This window comes from Chiloscyllium plagiosum, chromosome 9, assembly GCF_004010195.1.
Source record: "Chiloscyllium plagiosum isolate BGI_BamShark_2017 chromosome 9, ASM401019v2, whole genome shotgun sequence".
In the NCBI taxonomy this organism is placed as follows: Eukaryota; Metazoa; Chordata; class Chondrichthyes; order Orectolobiformes; family Hemiscylliidae; genus Chiloscyllium; species Chiloscyllium plagiosum.
In genome coordinates, this window is record NC_057718.1 from 57,280,035 (window position 1) to 57,304,856 (window position 24,822).

General features: G+C 39.3%; 1 protein-coding gene across 2 annotated transcripts in view; it reads right to left on the reverse strand.

The window, feature by feature from the left end:
• The window catches only part of LOC122552882 (serine/threonine-protein phosphatase 4 regulatory subunit 3B), a 55,897-nt gene that overhangs the window by 22,934 nt on the left and 8,141 nt on the right, over window positions 1–24,822 (reverse strand). For both annotated transcript variants that reach the window (XM_043696023.1, XM_043696022.1), the window contains exons 4-7: window positions 21,207–21,830; window positions 12,041–12,118; window positions 11,845–11,961; window positions 5,490–5,606 (exon numbers count right to left, since the gene is read on the reverse strand). In XM_043696023.1, the coding sequence (XP_043551958.1) occupies window positions 5,490–5,606; window positions 11,845–11,961; window positions 12,041–12,118; window positions 21,207–21,830 (936 nt within the window). The remainder of the gene's footprint in view (window positions 1–5,489; window positions 5,607–11,844; window positions 11,962–12,040; window positions 12,119–21,206; window positions 21,831–24,822) is intronic.

Below are 24,822 nucleotides of genomic sequence, written 5' to 3' on the forward strand. Positions count from 1 at the left end.
TTCAGGTGGATTGGCAAGGCTAAATTGTGGGGATTTGGAGATATTTGGTTGGAGTGGGGAGGGGGGGGGGCAGTGCTCCTCAAAAGGTCAGTGACTTGATGGGCTGAATGGTCTCCGGCTGCACTGTAGCATTTTTTCATTCAATGACTGCAATACATTACTGAAGGAGTAATATACTATGAGATATGATGCCTTTTCAATGAGAAGTTAAATAGAGGTCTGAAAATGTCCTTTCAAGTAACTACAAGATCCTGACATTACTGTGATGAATAGGTTAGTTATTCTGTGGCTTGGTAATACCCCTTTCACAAAACAGTGGACTGGTAATTATGACATTTGTTTGAGAAAGTCTGCTTGGTTCAAGTTGCTTTACAATAGTGACTATGCTTCAAAAGGTATTTTATTGATCATAAAGGGCTTTGAGAAGTCCAGTAGTCATGAAACACACTTTATAAATCTAAGTATTACTTTTGAGACTGGTCTTAATGTGACCAAGCTACATCGAAAATACTTCTGAAGCATGTATACAACTACATTTAAAAAGCAACAGAGTTACATTTAAAATGCAGCACAATTCGACATTTGGTCAATGACATAATTTAAGAGAATCTGATATCATCAACAGATATGCTGGTTACTTCTGCATGTACCAAAATAACTGTATAAGAACATAAAAGTCAGCAAACCTTTAGTACAGAGACATTTTGTGATTTGAAGTTACAGTCATATCAATACAGAAGCATGAAAAACTGAAGAACCACTAGTCACAGATAATGTAGTTAGCTCAGCTGGCTGGACAGCATGATTTGTGGCACAAAACAACAACAGCATGGGTTCTATTCCCACATTGACAGAGGTTACCATCAATGATTCTCCTTCTCAACCTGTTCCCCTTGCACAAGGCATGGTGATCATCAGGTTAAACCACCACCAGTCATCAATCTCTAAACAGAAAGCAGTCCAATGGTTCAATGGGGCTATGGTTTTACTTTTTTTTAAAAAACAAAATGCAACAAAAGGCTGAAAAAATCAGATGCAATTATCACATCACAAAGTAAACCACCAACATTCAGCCTCATTTTATAAAAAGAGCTTGGGCTTCTGTCTTCTAAATTTTTGCAATGATATTGAAGTCTCAGACCAATTTTCCACACAAACAGTTTAACTTCTGGAAAGTTTTCAAAAGGCTAGGAACTCTTCAATGCAGTTTCTGCCCAGCATTTGACACATGACAAACACTAAGACATGAATGCACAAACTAGATAGCAAAATCTTATGAACAGAAGTGTGAACACATCCAAATATTACCACTTGTTTGTTAACAGAAGCACTTATAGTCATCGCGTCATAGAGACGTACAGCACGGAAGACGACCTTTTGGTCCAACTCGCCTATGCCGACTAGATATTCCAACCCAATCTAGTCCCACCTACCAGCACCCAGCCCATATTCCTCCAAACCCTTCCTATTCATATTCCCAGATGCCTTTTAAATGCTGAAATTGTACTAGCCTCCACCACATCCTCTGGCAGCCCACTCCACACACGCATCACTCTCTGCATGAGAAAGTTGCCTCTTACGTCACTTTTATATCTTTCCTCCTCACCCTAAACCTATACCCTCTAGTTCTGGACTCCCCCACCCCAGGGAAAAGACCTTGCCTATTTACTCTAGCCACGCACCTCATGATTTTATAAACCTCGATAAGGTCACCCCATAATCACGGACGCTCCAGGCAAAACAGCCCTAGCCTATTCAACTTCTCCCTGTAGTTCAATTCCTCCAACCCTGACAACATCTTTGGAAATCTTTTCTGAACCCTTTCAAATTTCACAACATTCTTCTGATAGGAAAGAGACCAGAATTGCATACAATATTCCAAAAGTGGTCTAACCAATGACCTGTACAGCCCCCACAACTCCTGTAGTCAATACTCTGACCAATAAAGGAATGCATACTAAACACCTTCTTCACTATCCTATCTACCTGTGACTCTACTTTCAAGGAGCTATGAACCTGCATTTCAAGGCCTCTTTGTTCAGCAACACTCCCTAGGACCTTATCATTAAGTGTACAAGTCCTGCTAAGATTTGCTTTGCAATATGCAGCACCTCACATTTACCTAAATTAAACGCCATCTGGCACTCCTCAGCCCATTGGGTCATCTGATCAAGATCCCGTTGTAATCCCAGGTAACCTTCTTTGCTGTCCACTACACTTCCAATTTTGGTGTCATCTGCAAACTTACTAACTGTACCTCTTGTGCTCACATCCAAGTCATTTATATAAAATGACGGAAAGTAGTGGACCCAGGACCGATCCTTGTGGAATTCCAATGGTCACAGGCTTCCAGCCTGAAAAACAGCCCTCCACCACCACCCTCTGTCTTCTACCTTTGAGCTAGTTCTGTATCCAAATGGCTAGTTTTTAGTTTAGCTTAGATTCCCTACAGTGTGGAAACAGTCGAACAAGTCCACACCGACCGTCCGAAGCGCATCCCACCCAAAGCCATTTACCCCTGACTAATGCACCTAACACAGAGCATGGCCAATTCACCCAACCTGCACGTCTTTGGACTGTGGTAGGAAACCGGAGCACCCGGAGAAACCCACGCAGACACGGGGAGAATGTACAAACTCCACACAGACAGTTTCTTGAGATGGGAATTGAACCATGGTCCCTGGCGCAGTCAGGCAGCAGTGCTAACCATTGAGCCACCGTGCCACCCTACAGTTCTCCCTGTATTCCATGTGATCTAACTTTGCTAATCAGTGTCCCATGGGGAACCTTGTTGAACGCCTTACGAAGTCTGTATAGATCACATCTACCGCTCTGGCTCTTTGTTACTTCTTCAAAAAACTCAATCAAGTTTGTGAGACATGACCTCCCATGCACAAGGCCATGTTGACTATCCCTAATCAGTCCTTGCCTTTCGAAATACATGTACTTTCTCTCCATCAGGATTCCCTCCAACAACTTGCCCACCACCGATGTCAGGCTCACTGTTCTGTAGTTCCCCGGCTTGTCCTTACCACCTTTCTTAAATAGTGGCACATTAGCCAACCTCCAGTCTTCTGGCAACTCATCGGTGACTATCGATGATACAAATATCTCAGCAAGGGGCCCAGCAATCCCTTCTCACAGAGTTCTAAGATTCACCTGATCAGATCCTGGGGATTTATTCATCTTTATGTGTTTCAAGATATCCAGCACTTCCTCCTCTGAAATATGGATATTTTTCTGTCACCATCTATTTCCCTACATTCTATATCTTCCATGTCCTTTTCCACAGTAAACTGATGCAAAATATTTGTTTGATATGTCTGCCATTGCCTGCGGCTCCACACAAAGGTCGCCTTGCTGATCTTTGAGAGGCCCTATTCTCTCCCTAGTTACCCTTTTGTCCTTAACGTATTTGTAAAAATCCTTTGGATTCTCCTTAACTCTATTTGCCAAAGCTAACTCATGTCCCCTTTTTGCCCTCCTGATTTCCCTCTTAAGTATACTCCTACTGCCTTTATACTCTGAGGATTCACTTGATCTATCCTGTCTATACCTGACATATGCTTCTTTCTTTTTCTTAACCCAACCCTCAATTTCTTTAGTCATCCATCATTGTCTATACCTAATGGCCTTTCCTTTCACCCTAACAGCAATATACTGTCTCTGCACTCTCGTTATCTCATTTCTGAAGGTTTCCCATTTTCCAGCTGTCCTTTTACCTGTGAACATCTGCCCCAATCAGCTTTTGAAAGTTCTTGCCTAATACCGTCAAAACTAGCATTTCTCCAATTTAGCTTGCACCTGACAATATAATTTAAGAGTAGATATTTTTCACAATGCCAATGAATCATGTACAAGTATTCAAAGTTTGTGAGAAGATTTGTAGCTCGGATGCTCGTTGTTGTAGTTCTGTTCACCGAGCTGGGAATTTGTGTTGCTGACGTTTTGTCCCCTGTCTAGATGACATCCTCAGTGCTTGGGAGCCTCCTATGAAGCGCTTCTGTGATGTTTCCTCCGGCATTTATAGTGTTTTGTCTCTGCCGCTTCCAGATGTCAGTTCCAGCTGTCCGCTGCAGTGGCCGGTATACTGGGTCTAGGTCGATGTGTTTGTTGATAGAATCTGTGGATGAGTGCCATGCCTCTAGGAATTCCCTGGCTGTTCTCTGTTTGGCTTGTCCTATAATAGTAGTGTTGTCCCAGTTGAACTCATGTTGCTTGTCATCTACGTGTGTGGCTACTAAGGATAGCTGGTCGTGTCGTTTCGTGGCTAGTTGGTGTTCCTGGATACGGATCATTAGCTGTCTTCCTGTTTGTCCTATGTAGTGTTTTGTGCAGTCCTTGTATGGGATTTTGTACACTATGTTGGTTTTGCTCATGCTGGGTATCGGGTCCTTTGTCCTGGTGAGATGTTGTCTGAGAGTGGCTGTTGGTTTGTGTGCTGTTATGAGTCCTAGTGGTTGTAGTAGTCTGGCTGTCAGTTTAGAAATGTTCTTGATGTATGGTAACGTGGCTAGTCCTTTGGGTTGTGGCATGTCCTCATTCCGTGGTCTTTCCCTCAGGCATCTGTTGATGAAATTGCAGGGGCATCTGTTTTTGGCAAATACATTGTAGAGGTGTTCTTCTTCCTCTTTTTGCAGTTCTGGTGTGCTGCAGTGTGTTGTGGCCCTTTTGAACAGTGTCTTGATGCAACTTCTTATGTGTGTGTTGGAGTGGTTGCTTTCGTAGTTCAGGACTTGGTCTGTGTGTGTGGCTTTCCTGTATACATTTGTGGCGAATTATCCGTTCGGTGTTCTCTGTACCATCACGTCCAGGAATGGGAGTTGGTTGTCCTTTTCTTCCTCTCTAGTGAATCTGATTCTTGTGAGTGTGACGTTGATGATCAGGTGTGTTTTCTATTTCTGTGTTTTTAATTATTACAAAGTGTCATCTACATAACTGACCCAGAGTTTGGGTTGAATTTGCAGTAAGACTGTTTGTATCTTTGCATTACAGCTTCTGCTATGAGTCCAGAGATGGGTGAGCCGATGGGTGTGCCGTTGATTTGTTCATATATTTGGTTGTTGAATGTGAAGTGTGTTGTGAGGCACAGGTCCAGTAGTTTGAGTATGCAGTCTTTGTTGATAGGTTCCCCGTCTTGTTGTCTGTTCTGTACGTCCAGTAGGTTGGCTATTGTTTCTCTGGCTAGGGTTTTGTCGATAGAAGTGAACCGTGCCGTTACATCGAATGAGACCAACGTAGTGTACAAAATCCCATGCAAGGACTGCACAAAACACTACATAGGACAACAGGAAGACATTCTGACCAGATATTCCTAACCCCATAAAATACCATGGGTGACTTTCACTTACATAAAAAGTGCAGTGAAGGTAACATACACAGACAAATGATAAATCATTTAACACCCCAAAAGAAAGTCAACAGTTTAGTGTAGTTACAGCTGTACTGTGAAACAGAATTAGTTTATTTCCAAATGGACAAATACTTACATCATCACTCTGCTGAGCTTCCTGCATTACAAACTCACGTACCATTGATGGACTATATTCTACTAGATAAGAGAATATGTCTGTAGCTGCAGTTCGCACCTGTGCATCATCCATGCCCTGTAAAGTAGCAAGATAAATGCACTATTTAATTGAAAATTACAATTACATACCAAGCAGTTAAAAATAGGGCATTCTTACAACGAAGTAAACTAATTGCAGAAATGAACTGAAAATACGAAGTGACCTATTCAACAGAAATTACTATTCTTATAACACAATTTACCAAAGAAGCATTTCAAAGTTAGCAACATACCCACCCCAATAAAAAAAGTGCACCATCCCAACTATACATTGCCATACATGATTCAAGAGCTAAGATACAGCTGCTGTAGCATTTGCAACACATTAATGTATAATTTCCACCCCCATGACAACAGTGGAAGGTCAAACATTTCCACTATTAGAAGTGAAAAGATGTGACAAATAAAAAAGAACAATTCAACTACAGCTTCTCACTACCACTATACAAAAGAATAAAGTCATACAGATGTACAGCACGGAAACAGACGCTTCAGTCCAACTTGTCCATGCCGACCAGATATCCTAACCTAATCTAGTCTCATTTGTCAGCATTTGGTCCATATCCCTCTTAAACCCTTCCTATTCATATACCCATCCAGATGCCTTTTAAATGCTGTAATTATATCAGCCTCCACCACTCCCTCTGGCAGCTCATTCCATACACGCATCACCCTCTGTGTGAAAAATTTGCCCCTTAGATCCCTCTCACCCTAAACCTATACCCTCTAGTTCTGGACTCCCCCACCCCATGGAAAAGGACCTCACCCTCTTTACCCTATCCATGCTGCTCATGATTTTATAAAACCTCTAGGTCACCCCTCAGCCCATGACACTCCAGGGAAATAGGCCCAGCCTATTCAACCTCTTTGCATAGCTCAAATCCTCCAACCCTAGTAACAACCTTAAATCTTTTCTGAACCCTTTCAGGTTTCACAACATCCTTCCAGTAGAAGGGTGACCAGAATTCCACACAATATTCCAAAAGTGGCCTAACCATTGTCCTACACAGCCGCAACATGACCTCCCAACTCCTTTACTCAATGCTCTGACCAATAAAGGAAGGCATACTGAATGCCTTCTTGACTATCGTATCTCCCTGAGACTCCACTTTCAACCAACTATGAACATGCACTCCAAGGTTTCTTTGTGCAGCAACACTCCCCAAGACCTTCCCAGTGTATAAATCCTGCTCTGATTTGCCTTTCCAAAATACAGCACCTCACATTGTTCTAAGTTAAATGCCACCTGCCACTCCTCTGCCCAGTGGCACATCTGATCAAGATCCCACTGCACTCAGGTAACCTTCTTTGCTGTCCACTGCACCTCTAATTTTGGTGTCATCTGCAAAGTTACTAACTATACCTATGTTCACATCCAAATTATTTATACAAATGATGAAAATCAGTGGGCCCAGCACCGATCCTTGTGGCACACCACTGATCACAAGCCTCCAGTCTGAAAGACAACCCTCCACAACCACCTTCTGTTTTCTATCTTCGAGGCAGTTCAGTATCCAGATTGCTTAATCTCCCCGTTTTTCATGAGATCTGACCTTACTAACCAGTCTACCATGAGGAACTTGGTTGAATACCTTACTGAAATCCATACATATAGATAGAGCTCCAGATATAGATTCTCTAAATGGTTCCAAACCCTGGATGAAGTGACAGGAGAGAATATATAACTCAAAGGACCTGCATAACCTAATGATCCTGAAGTAAAAATATTTTTAATTGCTTACAATTTTAAAAGGAAAGGCAGATTTTCAATTCCATATTGACAGATGTTAACAGTTACTCAATTCTGCTCATTTGCCAAAAGGCTTTTCAGGACTTCTTAATCAACTGATCTCCTCGAACAGATGAGTAGCACTTCCACTTTCACCATTTGTTCTTCTGAATGTTACTGCAGAAAATGTAATGCATTTTGCAGCAAAACACATCAACTCACTGACATAAATCAAGCAGTGCAACATCAATGTTAGACTATCCTAATTTGCTACTTTAACTTTAATACACTGTTCTTAACAAACATGCTATCCAGCTTTTCAAGAAATTTGTTAAGCACTGAGCTTTTCTGGATTTAATATATACACATTATAGAAAGAGGGATCCAAAAATAGAATCAATATCCCATTAGTTTTAAATTTGTCAAGGTGCTTCACAGTTCTTGATGCAGTTATTGATCAATCCATTAATGAACACCAGTAGGAATACTTTTTAAACTTCTGAACTCAAATTTCAAGTGTAAAACCACGATGTACAGAAAAACAGATAATCTTCACAGTGATGAGCATCCTTGAACATATGCCCCAGAGCTTATTGGCTACATGATCCAGGACTGGCACGGCACATCCAGGCTGCCATTACCTCTGCTAAAATGTTAAGGAAATCACACAAAAGAATCGAGTGCCATCCAGTACCTCTGCCAAAAATGCATAAATATTGAACAAATTTGTACCACAAAGCACAAAACTATTACTGAGTACAATAATGTTGAAAATAATTGATTATTTTTGAAGAAATGTTAACAAGGTTTGACATAACAAAAGTTTGTAATAGCATACATCCAAATGTTCAAAAGTCTGTAGACCAACCACATCAAATGCGACAGTTCGAACATAAGTATACAATGTACAAAATATACTTGAGAAATAAAGTTGACTCAGTAAGAACACAAACATTTAATGCTTCAAAACAATTGTTAAGGGAAATGGGTGACAAAGTTTGCACAATCTCACACAGAAGTGCTCATAATTTAGCAAACTGGTGATCTTGCTTAAAAGCCCCAACAATGACTGGAATAGAAACAAGTAATGCAAAAGTGCAACGTGGCATTTCTTGCTAAAACACACTGTTAGGATGAGGCAAAAAAACTGATCTGACCAGTATTGATGCAATAAAGCTTTAAGAGTAGCGTTCCAGCAGCTAGATGTATAGCAGTTAGATAGAGCCCCCATTAATTGTGTGCGAACTAAGAGCAGAGATCCATGCTAAATGCAAAAAGATGTACAATGCATAAACTAATTTGTCCTCTGCCATATCTATTGATCTCACCAAAACTCACGATACTAAGTTTCCCAAACTTCCATCGCAATGATACAACTCCATCCTGAAGATCACTTACTGATGACAAAATTGTATTTCCTTCCTCTCAAAATAAACAAACTTTTGGAATCACCTAACCACTTCTATAACAAAATAATGAGCTGTGGTTGCTGGAGATCTGAAACAAAACCTGCTGGTGAAACTCACCAGGTACAGCAGTATCTGTGATAAGAAAGCAGTGTTCACACCGAGTCCAGTGATGCTACCAGGCAAAGATCTCAGAGAGTCTCTCTCCCACTGCAATCTCCTGGTCATTGCATCCATCTTGTCACCCTTCCCACTGACAAATCACAATCTGCATCCACCCATCATCCCACTTATCTTTCCCCCCATCTCTCCACCCTACCTGTATTTATTTCTCAGCCCCCTTCACAACCCTGGTGAAAGGTCCCAACCTGAAATGCCAACTCTACTGCTCCTCTAATGCTGCTTGACCTGCTGTCCAACTCTACCCTTTATCTAATCTGACTTTCCACAATCTGCAGTCCTCGCTACTTCCAAGTTGCTGAAAACCTTACTGGGAAGCCTCTGCAAAGGATGCCCACTTTGAAGAAGTTTTTGCCCTCCCACTGCAAAGATCTCAGTGGGTCTCTCTCTCCCACTGCAACCTCAATGGTCATTTCCTCGGTCCTGCTACCCTTCCCACTGACCAATCACAATCATCTCCTACCAGCATCCATCTATTGCCATCCCACCTATCTTTCCTGCAGCCCTAGTAACCCCCCCACCGCCATTTCTCAGCCCCCTTCCCCCTCTCCAATCCAGGACCAGACACTCCTGCACCTCTGATGTTGCTTGACCTGCTGTGCTTTTATCAGCTCCACAATTTATCAACGGTGATGCAACCAGACCTGTTGAGCTTTTCCAGCAATTTCTGTTTTTGTATCTGACCATTTCTTCCTGCTCTACTTTATGTATTTTTAATTAGCATTATCTCATAGGCCATTGCTGAATCTAATCTACTTCACGTGGGATAACTACTTTTAATATTTTTAAGAAGTTGTGCAGATTCAATGTCTAAGTCTGCTTCCATGTACTGAAAATGTGCACAAAGCTTAATTAACCTTTCCTTTGAGTATTGTCTAGCAATTTGGTCTTTTAATACGACTTGTTAAACTTATGTACAAATTATAACTTTGATTGAAAACAACTGATGCAACTTACTGGCAAAGCCCAACCAAATGCAGATACTGCAACCTGATTCATGTATGGACCCAAGCATCATGTCAAACAAATTACCCTGTCAGTTGCTGAAAAATCTCTAAACTCTGAGGCGAACACAATGCAAAAAAACTGAAGAGAAATAATTAATTGATATCAACTAATTGTTCCTGGCTGAAAGACAAAAAGAATACAACACAGGAATACTTCATGTGAGTGCTGAAATGGCTTAGTAGATGGCTTACATGCAAACTACCAGAAGATCAAGGCAGCTATGATCTATTCTTTGATCTTTGTAGTTAACCAAAAACTGCAATACTTCAGGGCTTCAGCTCCTCATTTACAAGTAATTTTGGAATTAAGTAAATTGCTGGTCTAAAGAATGAAAAGTACAATGGAAAATAATGAATAATACCACTCCCTATGAAGCTCTAAAATTATTTGTGCACCATAATGCTGGTGATCATTTTGGAGGCCCAAAATCTCACTCCAGTTTAAAAAAAAGCATTAAATCACCTAGTTTCTTTCTAGAAAACTGAAGGCAAACACCTGCAGAAATGAGGAGCAAACTTGAGGGGCTCACCAATCAAAGATCAAACCTCAGCAAGTAACTAGCAAAATAGTAAGTGTCCCTTTGAAACTGCTCTGCCATTCAAAAAGATCATTTTATTTGGTTATGATTAGGGATCCACCTTTTTGACTGCACACCATAACTCTCAACTCACTCGTGTATTAAAAATTTAACTCAGCCTTGAATAATTTAATGGCCCAGTTTCCACAACCTTCTGAGGAAGAGAATTTCACATGCTAAACTCCCTCAGAAAAAAACCTCATGTGTCCCTATGGGAGATCTCACACTTCAAATATGCACCCTCATTTGAGTCTCTTCCATGAAAAAAGGAGATACCCTAACAAGTTCCCTCTGGATCTATTAGTTCAAAATCACTTTTCATTCTTCTACTCTTCAATGGGTATAGACCTAAACTTACTCAATCTTTTCTCATAAGATAAACGCATCACCCCAGAAATGAGGGCAGTGAACCTTTTCTGAATTTGTACAGCAATTATCTTTTTCTCAAATGAGACCAAAATTGCTACAGAGCTCCAAATATGGTTTCACCATTTCTCTGCACAGCTGCAGTAAAGCTTCCCTGTTTGTATATCCCAGTCTCTTTGCAATAAACTTCTTAGTGTACTTGCATAGTAACTTTGTGATTCCTGTACAAGAACATCAATATCCCTTTGCACAAAGATATGTAATCTCTCCCATTTTAAAATACTACACTGTTTTTCAATTCCATGTGCCAAAATGGACAAGTTCACACATACCTACATTGTACTCCATGTTCCAAACATTTGCCCACTCATTTAACCCATCTGTATCATTTTGCAGACACTATCTCCGCTTAACAACTTGAGTTTAGAATTGTGTTTCTTTACCAAATTTACATACCCTATATGTGGTTCCCTCATCCAAATCATTAATAGATTGTTGTGAGCACCCTGAATAATCCCTGTGCAACTCCTCTCAATACAGGTTGCCAATCTGAAATAGACATATATCTTTATTCTTTGCTTCCTGTGATCTAACCAATCATTCATCTGAAAAGAACCATGTGAAGTTGTATGAACACAAATTGCCTTTTCCACATTCAAATCAAGGACCACAATTACGTTTTGTGATAGTCAAGGATCAGATAGCAAGATATTCAATCCTAATTTCTAAGAAGAAAGAGGCAAGCATCTTCGCCTCTTTCTTCTTAGGGAACACCAATGTTCTTATCAATATGGGCACCACCAAAAGTCACATATTGAGGGGAATCAAGGCTTATATACTGCTGAGCAGTCAAAATTGCCCAGTGATTTTTTTTTGATAAAATAACACCTGAACAATGAGGGGAGTAGAGGTTCAATTCTGAGAAAGACAACAAATAACTGCATGGATACTTCCTTTTCTCCATGTTTTAATGAAGTGATCACTACCAAAAAAAAAAGTCCATTCTTACCAGAACTATTTCAAGGGCTGGAAGTATTCCTAAATTCGCCAACGTTTTGAAAAATGCATCACGGTTCTGAGGTTGCAGTGTTTGAGAAAATGCACAAAATTCCTTAAAGAAGTTCACCTGTGTTTTAGAGAAAATAAGTGTGAAGTAAACCATTATACACAAATACACTACTTTTGAAATTCAACAGTTAACTTACTAATTCACGCCTTTTGTCATCATCCGTTGCTTCATCTGTTAACTGTGCAAAGAGTTCAGTCAAAAATTTCTCATCTTCCTGTAAAAAAATAAGTTTCAGTATTTCAATTTTACCAGTTGTAGCTAGCATAAAAGTCTATATATTTGAATAACTTGTGAATTTACAGTTTAAACACAACAGGTCAATTATTTGAGCTCCCCAACAAATGTGAAGTAACTTTTAAGAACGTTGTATCTTTTAGTTTTTTTTAATATCAACATTTTTCAACACACCCGAAAAAGAAATTAGATTATTCTCAGGTATGTCAAGGGAAGACCTCAGGAAATGTGGAAGAGTAATTTGGTTATCCATGACCATAAATCTCAGGTACAGAAAGTAATCAAACGGCAAATGGAACACAAGGGTTGAAACACCAAAGGGAGCAATGTTTCAGTTGTACAGAACTTTCATTACAGCCCACTTAGAGTAATGAACTCAGTTTTGGATGCTGCAACTCAAGAAAAATATATTAGCGTTAAAATGACAAAGCATATTTAAGGAACAAACACTACACATATTTTAGGGATTCATTTTTCTATTCATTCCATCCTGGTTACAGTCAATAACTAAAATTTTCATGACATCATTTTCTTATTCCAAAAATCCTGGATTTGTCAGTAGCTTTCTGTCCAATTAAGGTTCTAGCACCACACTAATGTAACAATTTTTTGTTTATCTTTCATTTCTAGCCATATCACCACTGTCACATATTCTCAACAGCAAGCATACCATCTTTACTAATCCAGTCATTTTCGGGTGCTTAATGATCCTTTTACTTGTCTAACTTGTTTCCCTTCCATCCTGATCACTGCAGTACACACACTCCACCTTTTTTCCCTGTATTTAACACTTTCTTGAGCATTTTTGCTCGACTTGTGTTGCCTTCTCCACTGTCCTTATTCCTAATGCACCCTGTCTTTACTTATTAAGCTCAACTATTTCAACCTTCCTACTTTGTTTTAATTTTTCCAATTTTCCTTCCAAACTGGAATTAGTTTGTTTTCCTACTCCTCACTTGGGCATTGCATTTTGTAGAATACCTCCCACCTTTCCAGATTTGATGCTAATTCCCCATGAAATTGTAATTTTCTTTCTAATATTATTTACTATTGTTGATCTGACAATATGCAGCTGGAGGAGTATCCAGAATTTATCTTCTTTCGATTCATATTCAAACCTAAAATCATTTTTATGGACTTGGGCCATTTCTTTACTATTTTTGGCATTCATATGGATAGGATGGCTGACTTGCTTTCCTCCACGTTTTTCAGTCTTTCCAACATATCACATACTTTAACAGATATGTGTGCGCGTTTGGAAAAGAATAACTTACTGTATCAATGGATAGCAGAGGTATCCGTAAAAAAGTAATTGTACATGCAACATGAAGTACAACCACCAATAACTGGGAAGTAGGGAGTGGTACATTTTCCTTCGGTTGATACAAATTTGGAGCGAAATGACTTACTTCTCCGATATAAACGTCATGACTAACTTATTTATCCACCTGCAGGCAGCCCATCCACTTCTCAGTAAACCACAAATACAATGGTCACTGATCTAAAAATTGATATTTGCAGGCCATCATTTAGATCTTAATAGTCTGAAGATACGTTAGTTACCACTCTTCTGACTTCAAATCATCTTTTCAGTTAGACTGTTGCACTCTTTTATAGTTTGCATTAATTTAATCCAAAAGCAACCTTAGACGCATTTAAAAATTATATTCCGATAAACATGGTATTTCCATCAAAACAAAATCAGGAGTTTTGCTCAATTTCTCAGATGTAATTTAGCTGTCACAAATTCATGAAGATTGTCCTTAATTAACCAGTATTTCTAGCCTGGATTCTATGTGGCAGAAGCTTACCCAAAGTTAAAATCAGACAATACAAACCCCTTGACATTCTGACAAAATTTACATATGAAAGAAGATCTGAAGATTGTTAGAACCTCTTGATATTTGATCTCCCAGTTTTGCCAGCATTGATGGAACAGGGTGCCATCAATTATATTAATTTTTCTTCAACACTACTGCCATATCGAGATATCAAATTGGCCATTTCCTTCTCTTATGTCCATTTATTTGTACATTCTGGAAACTTAGGTAAAATGATAATTTAATATTACTTCTATTTAATGTTCATCTTTATTTGACCTTGTTCATAGATTATGCATAAAATTATTTTTGCCTAGGTTTCTCAGAAGTATTTTTAAAATTGTGTGTATACCTCATCATGTCTTGCTTACATATCTCATTATTTGTACTCTTATTTACCGATTTTTCTCGACTGGTGCACTTTTTAATCTGTTGAGGCCTTTTTCCTTATTGAGAACATTTAGGCCGAACAGAACACTCCTAAATAACTGCCGTGATCATTCTCCAAATGTTCACCAGCTATATTAGTTAATCTTTCCACTCCCTCAATCAAGATTAGATTCAATATGGTTTTTGCCTATACATTTCAACATTTTCTAAATACAAATATCTGAAAGGGGAATGTACTGGGAATGTGGGAGAGGGCAAGTGAGTGACAATTACGTGAATTGCTCCTCAGGAGAGCAAGGAATCAATGGACTAAACAGCCTTTCTTTATGCTGTATTGACTACTGAACTAAAGATAAGAACAATTTAGAAAAATACACCAAGTGGGATTTTATGCTGAACTGGATAAGTCCAAGAATTTAAGGAGATTGAAAATAATAAGAGGCAGACTATATGGCTTCTTAGGAGTGCTTTGTCATTCATGATGATCATGGTTGGTATTCTATTTCAATTCTCCACTCTTGCTCTACATGAACATAATGTAGCATCCACAATCCTCTGGCACAGAGAATTTCAAAGTTTCACAACCACAGCATGGAAACAGACCCTTTGTTCCAACCAGTCCATGCCTAACATAATCCCAAACTGAACTAGTCCCATTTGCTTGTTCCTAGCCCATATTCCTCTAAACCTTTCGTATTCATGTAGTTATCCAAATGCCTGCACCCTCCACGTCCTCAGGAAATTCATTCCACATTACCCACAGTGTGTAAAAAAATTGCCCCCATGTCTTTTTAAAACCTCTCTCCTCTTAGCTTAAAAATATGCACCCCTACTCTTGAAATCCCCCAACCTTTGGAAAAGATACCCATCATGATTTTATAAACCTCTAAAAGGTCACCTCTCAGTCTCCTATGCTCCAGTGAAAAACGTCCCAACTTATTAGGCTTGCTTTATAACTCAAACGCAGCAACATCTTCGTAAAACAACATACAATGAAATTCCATAAAACTGAAACAAAATTAAGTTGTATAAAAGGCAACATATTGATACCACGATAGGAACTACCAATCTTAGAGGATATGACAGACATTGCATCTTTCCAATGTAGAAATGAATACAAATCAAAATGTTTGATAGATATTTGCCAGTTAATTAAATGCTAACTTAAGAAAGGTGCAAAGCTAATTAAGTTTAGAATTAAATAAATCTTGTGAACTGTTTCAAAGTTTCTTAACTGCAGAAGCTGGAGATTAGAGTCGTGCTGGAAAAGCACAGCAGGTCAGGTAGCATCTGAGGAGCAGGAAAATTGATGCTTTGGGCAAAAGACCTTTACCAGGAATCCCCGATGAAGGGCTTTTGCCTGAAATGTCGATTTTCCTGCTCCTTGGATACTGCCTGACCTGCTGTGCTTTTCCAGCACTACTCTAATCTTGAATGCAAGACAGATCAGTCTGGAAGTAATAGCAGCATTACTAATCATACTGACCTTAGTGCTTTTCTAGTTCACCTGATGTTACCATTTCTGAAAATAAAGGAGCTGAACTCAGCTTACATTGAAAATGTGTTAAATTTAGAAGGTTGAATGCATAGAGAAACGTGTCCACTTTCTAGCGTCTGCTCTATATCATTGTAAAAGCAACCAAGAGTCCAACTCACTGACGTGACATGTTAATATTCAATTACTCAGAAAAGGTACAAACATATTAATTATTTGCCATATAGGTAAAGTTTTATAAATCGTCACCTTCAACTATTATTGCTGTCTACCTCACAGATACAAGATGATGCCAGGGTTGCATGGTTTGGGCTTTTGGAAGGGGCTGAATAGCCTGGGACCTTTCTTCACTGGAGCACAGGAGGCTGAGAGTTGATGTTCTAGAGGTTTATAAAATCATGAGGGGCATGCACAGGATAAATAGACAAGGTCTCTTCCCCAGGGAGAGGGAGTCCAGGACCAGAGGGCATTAGTTTAAGGTGAGAGGGGAAAGATATAAAAGGAACCTACGGGGCAACTTTTTCATGGAGGGGATGATGCATGTATGGAATAAGCTGCCAGAGGAAGTGGTGGAGTCTAATACAATTATAACATTTAAAAGAAGGAAATTTGAAAAGTACAAACAGAAATACAGGCAAGCGGCAAGACAGCAGGATAAAGTTCACAGCTTTTTCAAAGAGCATTCAGAGACAGGATAGTCCAAATACTGCTCCCCAATTTGTGGTTCTTTGACTGATACCAATAGTCATATAGCATGGAAGCTAGCCCTTCAGTCCAATATGTCCACGTTGATCAGGTTTCCTCAACTAAACTAGTCCCATTTGCCTGTGTTTGGCCCATAATACTTTAAACCTTACCTATTTGTGCACTTGCCCAAATGACTTTTCAATGCTGCAATATGTACCACTTCCTCTGGCAGTGCATTCCACATAGGAACCATCCTGTGTGAAAAGGTTGCCCCTCAAGTCCATTTTACATTTAGTTTTGAACTCCCCTACCCTAGGCAAAAGATTTTGCTATTCACCATGTCCTGCTAACATCCTTGCAAATCTTTTCTGCACCTTTTCCAATTTAGTAATACCCTTCCTATAGAAAGGTGATCAGAACTGTTCACAGTACTCTAAAAGTGGCCTCACCAACACCCTATACATCTGCAAAGTGACATCCCAACTAATATACTAAATGGTCAGACCAATGAAAGCAAATGTGCCAAATGCCTTCTTTACCAACCTGTCTACCTGAACCCCGAGGTGTCTCTGCTCGACAGCACTTCGCACAGCCCTACCACCAACTGTACAAGTCCTGCTGTTGCTCCTCTTAACAAAATGTAACACCTCACATTTATCCAAATTAAACTCTATCTTCCACTCTCTGCCCACTGGCTCAGTTAATCAAAATCTCTGTACTCTTAGATAACCTTCTTCACTATCGACGATACCACCAATTTTGGCGCCATTTGCAAACTTACCAACTACACTTCCTATATTCACATCCATCTAAAATACTGGCCGACTGATGCAGCGTATATAAAATGTGAACTGCCGTTCTTGGTGTATGTAGCCCTCTTGTTTTAAAAATGTGGGTGCTATTTTTAAAAGTAAATAATAAAACAAGAGATTTTGCTAAAATTATACCAGAGGTAGGAGAACGGGGGTTGAGAAACACAGCCATGATCAAATAGAGGCATAGACTTGATGGAGCAAACAACCTAATCCTGTTCCTGTCTTATGTAAGGCACTAGTCAGACCACAGGTGGAATACTGTGAATCTAAGGGAATATACAGGACGCTTGCATTGGAGGCAGTCCAGAGAAGATTGACTAAGCTCATATCTGCTATGGAGAGGCTGTCTTGCAAGGAGAGGTTGAGTAGATTGTATTGTAATTATTGGAATATAGAAGTCTGAGTTGCAACCTTATTGAAACATACAAATGTGCTTTAGTCCATTTTTGGTTGTTAGTCAATGTTCCATATGCCTGCTGACAACACAAATGTGGATAAAGAAAATCACAGTCAAACAAATGGAATAAAATGTAACAATCCTGGTCAGATATTTATAGATAATCACCCCAAATTGATCCCATTGTTTCACTGCTATTATGCCCATCTTCTGATGTAAAACTAAGAAAAATCATTAAAACTGAAAGAAGTTTGAAAAATTATGAGGGGCAAGGATAGAATGGATAGTCTGAGTCTTTTCCCAGAGTAGAAATGTCAATTACTTGGGGACATAGGTTTAAAGTAAAGGTGGAAAGTTCAGAGGAGATATGAGAGACAAGTGCTTTTTTTTTAATTTACAGAGGGTGTAAAGTGCCTGGAATTTGCTGGTAAGGTGGTGGTTGAAGCACATTAAAAAAAGTGACGTTTAAGAGGGATCTTGACAGATATATGAATAGGCGGAGAATAGAGAGATACTGACCATGCAGAAACAAGAGGTTTTTAGTTTAGAAGGGCATGTGTCATTGCAGGCTTGGTGAGGTGGGTCTGATCCTGTGCTGCACTGTTCTTTGAAGACACTACCTAAGACAACGAATGTTCAACATAGCCTCACCATGAGCAGCAAGATTATGACCTCTGACCATCTCTATGTTTGCTTGGGCTGCAAGTTCTGGAAATTTAAGGGGAGGCAGTGTTGAAATGATTGAACTCAACCAGTAATGGAGAGGCTCAGGCAAATGATCTGGCGACAAGGGTCCAAATCCCATTGTTAAATTTATTCTATTAAAAATTTGGAATTAACCCTAGTCCAAGGATGACCGTGAAACCATTATCAATCAGTACAGACATCTGGTTAAAATATTTCCATGGAAATCTATTGTCTTTACTTAATCAGGCCTATGCGACTCCCGACCAACACTCATGCACCTTACTCTCTCATGCCTTCTGAATTAGCCCAGAAAGGTATTTAATTGTACTAAACCACTGAAATATTTCCTAAAAGGATTAAAATGGACCGACCAGCCAGCATCAGCTTAAGTACCAGAAACAAAAACAACCCTTCCCAATCAACCCTGCAAAGCTGGCTTTAAGATCTGAGGGCTTGTGCCAAAATTAGGTGTCACACCAACAACCTGACAGTAGCAGCAGTGTACAATAAACACAATACACTGCAGCAAATTCATCAAATGTACCTTGCAAACAAGCAAACTCTACAACTTGGTGAAGGACACGAGATACATGGGAAAACCATCACTTGCAAGTTGCCCTCCAGCCATACACCATCCAGAAACTTTCTTCCTAAACCCTCAAGTACCACAGTGGTTCATCTCTAATTGCCTTTCTCAAGAGCAATTATGGATTGACTTAACCAACGAAATCCACATTCTATAACAAATATGCTTTTAAATTTTAAAGACTGGCATCACAGCCAGTTATACTTTTTTTCTTGATCAAGTCACCTGCATAACAGCAAGAAAGGGCAAGGTAAATATAATTGCATTTTGGATAGATTACAGTTCACAGAAAATGGGAACGCATTAGAGTATTCATAGAGTGTACTTAATACCACGTGGTCTCTGATGGATAAGAAATGAGATGCGATATTAAAGTATGAATTGAAAAGGACACCAGTGTTTCACATGGTCTGGTTCAACCTGTTTGTTGCTGAGTGTTCGATACATGTCATAGATGATAGAATCCTTACAGTATGGAAACAGGCCATTCAGCCCAACAGATCCACACCAACTCTTTGAAGAGCACCCCACCCAGACTCATCCCCCTTCTCTATCCCTGCATTTCCTATGGCTAATCCACATAGCCTACACACTATGGGTAATTTAACACAGCCATCTTTGAACTGTGGAGCAAACACATGCAGACATGGGGATATTGTGCAAACTCCACGCAGTCGCCCAAAGGAAAACTGAACCCAGGTCCCTGGTGCTGTGAGGCAGTAGTGCTGACCACTGAGTCACCATGCTGTTCTGTGAATGCTGACAACACCTAAAATTTCTTATCACCTGATGCAGCTCCATAGTCAGGCAACCTTTCTGATACAAAGTCATTGAAAACTGCAGATCATCTGACTCATCAAGAAGAACAAAAATATTATTTAAGCCCCCAACATAAACTGTGGTCTCATCAATGGTTGCATTTTACTTTGTAACTATGCACTTAGGTTAATATATATGTCTTTCACCAGTATGCTCATCACTATAGATATGATTACTCTAATGTACTTCTTGCTGTTCACATCCTCTACAAATTAAGATGTTCCCAAGCATAGCTACCAGTAGCTAGATTTCAACAGGGTCGTACAACTCATCCTAATTAGGCTACATTATCAGTTTTTTTTTAAAACTTTCCATCACACTAAATGTGCATCCTGTATATAGAATCAGACTCCCATCATCTGCGTCAACATGAAGGTTAGGAAATTCATTCAACTACTGCACACTTTTAAACTGACATGGAAATCAAATTAAGAGCATTTAGATAGGGTAGGCATTAACAACACCATTAAACAAACAAACTTAGCATTAAAACAATCAATAAAACCAAAATACTGTAGATGCTGGAAATCTGAAACAATCAGAAAATTGTGGAGAAACTTAGTGTATTTGGGCAGCATCGTAGAGAAAGAAACAGGTGTTAGCTTTGAGTCCATTGCGAGTTTTCCTCTGAAGAAGTCACATCGCACTCTAAATGCCAATTCTACTTCTCACTCCATCGATGCTGCTAGACTGTGTGGTGAAGTTGCGCACTAAAAAGTAAATTTGTTCCTGGAAAGGAAATTCAAGTTTCAGCCAGGTAATGTTAGAAAGGAAAAACAAAAATGGACAAAAAAACCCAACAAATTCTGGAAACCTAAAATAAAAAAAAACTACCCAGATAATTCAGGATCTGTTAAAAAAAAAGTTTTAAATGTTTCAGCTATCTACTTTTCATTCATATATAAAGCCTGCTTGTAACCTACACTAGTTTCTGGTCTCACCCAAATAAGGTACAATTCAAGACAGGCTGCTGGAACTGCATTTTCCATTGTAAAACCTTTTAATGTCAAATACATTTGGATTGAATCAATTTTTGATACACATCCATAGCTCAAAATTTCCCAAATCTAACTTGACTAGCAACCAGGAAACATTGCTCTGAAACACTCCAACTATGTTAGTAGAGGAAAGTTAATGTAAACAAATCTCAACAGGAGGTAAGGCATAAATCACTCAGAGCATAAAGGTAGCAAAAATAAAGTTCCGTTTTTATTGCACGATCATCTTTCATTTCCAAAGCGTACTTTATTCCTTTACATAAGGGGGAACATGCTGGCTTCTCTGTCTGAATCCAGAGCAAGGTCCAATCTTGCTATAGATGAGACATTAAATCTGCAAATCAAATTGTTAATATCGCTGAAAATTAACTCACCTGCAACATGCTAACAATCTCCACTTTATTGAAGAATATAAATGACGTTAGCGTGGATAGGAAGTTTTCCTCAAATACAGATGGGGTAGGCAAAATTATATCCTGGATATATTGCACCCGGTATGTTTGATGAATTTTTTGCTTCAGTTCAGTGTCAGTGATAGGTATAACCTCTTTAAATTTGGCTGTTTTGGTCAAAAATTCTCTGTGTTTTCTGGGATGAGGTAAGGAAGGATCATATTCCAAACACCCCACCACGTCCATAATGCACTCATCTGAAAACATTACTTCAAACAGTGCTGCTTTATTGAGGAACAAAATTCCTCTGATAATTTCATACAAGTGATGTAGACCTTCTGTGTTCTCCAGGTCCTCACAAACTTGAAATAGCTGCAACAGTTTTTTAATATAGCCCTCATTTTCCAAAGCCAGTGCCAACTTCTCTCTGCGAATAGGAGAGGAGAGAACTGAGGTTACCAAGTCAGCAATCTCTTCCAGTTTGTTTAGTTCACATGGTGGAAGATCAACTGTATGAGTAGTTTCAGGCATTTCTTCAAATCGCTCCTCTTCAGACTCATCAATGATGTCCTGAGTGATATCTAGCGATGGGTCTCGTCCCTGCACCTGTGAATGCCAATAAATGGTTCAGTTGAGATTTATCCTATTACTGCAACCTGCAAATTAAATGTATTTAACATTTATCTATTGTTCATTCCAAACCTGTCAGAAAGAATGCTTAGGGGCAATTAAGATCAAAGTATGCAGGATTTTTATAATATTTAACAATGTTTCTTTTCAAAGAAATTATAAGCAATTTCTCAAAATGTAAATACAATAGACCATGTACAGCAATCTCAGATGCTTTATACTTAGACGACAGGTTTTTGTCATTAGATGATTTAATTTAAAATAACCAGTACATTGCTATGTTGTCGTCCACGGTCATTTGTACAGTCCACAAAAGTTGACTGGCTAGAGCACAGCACACCTTAACAGTTAACATATGTTTACAATACCATACTATAGCAAAATGCCAACAAAAATGCAAGGTATAAACCACCTAGCAAGGCTTTTCTTTTAAATAGCTTTGCATGCCGCTCAAATGACAAACTCAATCACATCTGATATCAGAAAAAGAGAGCAGCAGTAATAATAAGCCAAATGATATCCCAACCTATTTTGCTATTAGATGCATGGTTATCTTCTGACCCAAAAATCACTTTGGCCTTGAGCATTTAGTATCAAAAAATCTGATCTCTGTCAAGCAATCAGTCTAGTGAACTTAGGAAAAGCTCCCTTTTGTTTGGTGAACCAACCTGTACACAGCATTTTCGGTGTGGTCTTACCAAAGCCCAATGTAATAGCAATTATTGATTCCTTTACTTTTAGATTTCAAGAGAAAAGGATTGAATTATAATACTATTTAGTTCCCTAACTGCTTGCTGTTTATGCATATTTACTTTGATTTATACACAGGAAACCAGATCCTTCTGCATAATGTTTATCTTCCTTGCATTGGTAACTTCATGTTTTCAACATCATAATCATCTGCTACATTCTTAAATATTCACTTGTATAAATTATTTTGCAGCCTCTGCATCCTCCTAAATCTTATTTTTGCACTTAACTGAACCACCAAATGTAAATATATATTACACTTGACCCCCAAAAAAGTCAGCGAAAACTATAAACAGCTGAAACACTAATTACAGTCTATGAACCAAAACGTCAGTTGTTTATTCCAGTTTTTGTCCATTAACCAATCCTCAATGCAAGCTCACAGCCCAATTGGGTGTAACAGCATTTACTGCACATCTCAAAAAGAAAGACTTGAAACATTTATAGACCTACTTCACTCCTGCACTTTGGGGAGGTTCAAAGGCAGCTAAAAGAAAATTATGACTTCAATGGTATAAGTTCTGGCAATATTTTTTCATTGTGACTGCAAAACTATAAAATTGTTCTCTACCAGATTGCATTAATATAACAGGTAAGCAGTCTAGCAGGTCTAGAGCCATGTAACTGTGCAATAGTCTGGAAATTTCCACGCAGGCTGTACATAAGTTGGCCCCTTCAAGTTATCATGCACTTGTTACCATGCAAAAACTTAATGGGGAGAACATGATGACTGGAGATCAGAGTCAAGAGTGTGGTTATTTATCTGTCAGTCCACAAGCCTCATTCCTGATGAAGGGCTTATGTCCGAAATGTTGATTCTCCTGCTCCTTGGATGTTGTCTGATCTGTTGTGCTTTTCCAGCACCACACTCTCGATTCTGATCTACAGCATCTGCAGTCCTCACCTTCTCCTAGTTGATTTCAACCTGGCTGCGAAGTCTCTTCCAAGGATGCCTATCTTGAAGAAGTTCTCCTACTCTCTCTCTACAAGGATGCGAGTGAGTCTCTCTGTCACTGCACCTCCCTCACCTCCTTCCCCCCAAACCCTCGGTCATCTCCTCTGCCCTGAACCTCTTCAGCCACGTCCTAAATCAGACTCACTATCATAACCACACCTCCTTCCTCAATGCCTGCCTACGGAACCGACTGATCCCATATGGACTCCATTCCTGATGAAGGGCTTATACCCAAAAAGTTGATTCTCCTGCTCCTTGGATGCTGCCTGATGTACTGTGCTTTTCCAGCACCTCACACAACAAAAATTTAATAGTGCACGCATTCCATAAAAACAAGAGCAAACACTAATTCAAATCCCAAAAATGAAAATTTCAAAATTGTAGGTGCCAAAATTGCAACATACTACATACTTTTCTAGGAATTTTGAAGCTTTGAGCCTCAGATTTTCATTCTATATATACCATTAATAACTGGCAGTGTACACAAAGTTTGCCAGCTATAATAACTTGAGTTTCCCTTGAGTAAGTGACAGTATTTTGAAAATTAGGATTGGGGCAAGAGGAAGATGACAGGCAAAAGTGCTAGTATTAGCAAGGGATTTCACACTGGTGAGTTAGATAATCACAGCTTTGAAGCATGCAAAATGATGCATGTCTGGATCAAATTTTAAGATACTCGGAGGAGCCGTCATTTGTGTCACTAATAACTGTCGTCAAACAGCAAGGTCTTTTAAAATTAAAAGAACGTTTAATGGGGATAATATTGATAAGTTAATGAGGCCCTTAGTCTTTTGAGTGGCATTAGGTTAAATTTAATGTTGTTTTCTATAAGATTTGATTGCTGCATTTTTGTAGTGGCCTCTCCCCATGCCTCTCATTCCCTGTCTCACCACTTGGGAGAAAGCGAGGACTGCAGATGCTGGAGATCATAATTGAAAAGTGTGGCGCTAGAAAAGCACATCAGGTCAGACAGCATCCAAGGAGCAGGTGAGTTGATGCTTTGGGCATAAGCTCTTCAGCAGGGATGTGACAAGCGCTAATGCCCAAAACATCGACTCTCCTGCTCCTTGGATGCTGCCTGACCTGCCATGCGTTTCCAGTGCCACACTTTTCGATCCTTCTCACTACTTGCCCCTCTTAGATTTGTGCTCCCTTTCAAGATCCAGGTAAGATTCAAAGCTGTAGAATTCCCAGCTGGGCATGTATAGTCCATGTTTTTAAAACAAAAAATTCAAAGTTGATCCTGTCTCAATGCTCTTCTTC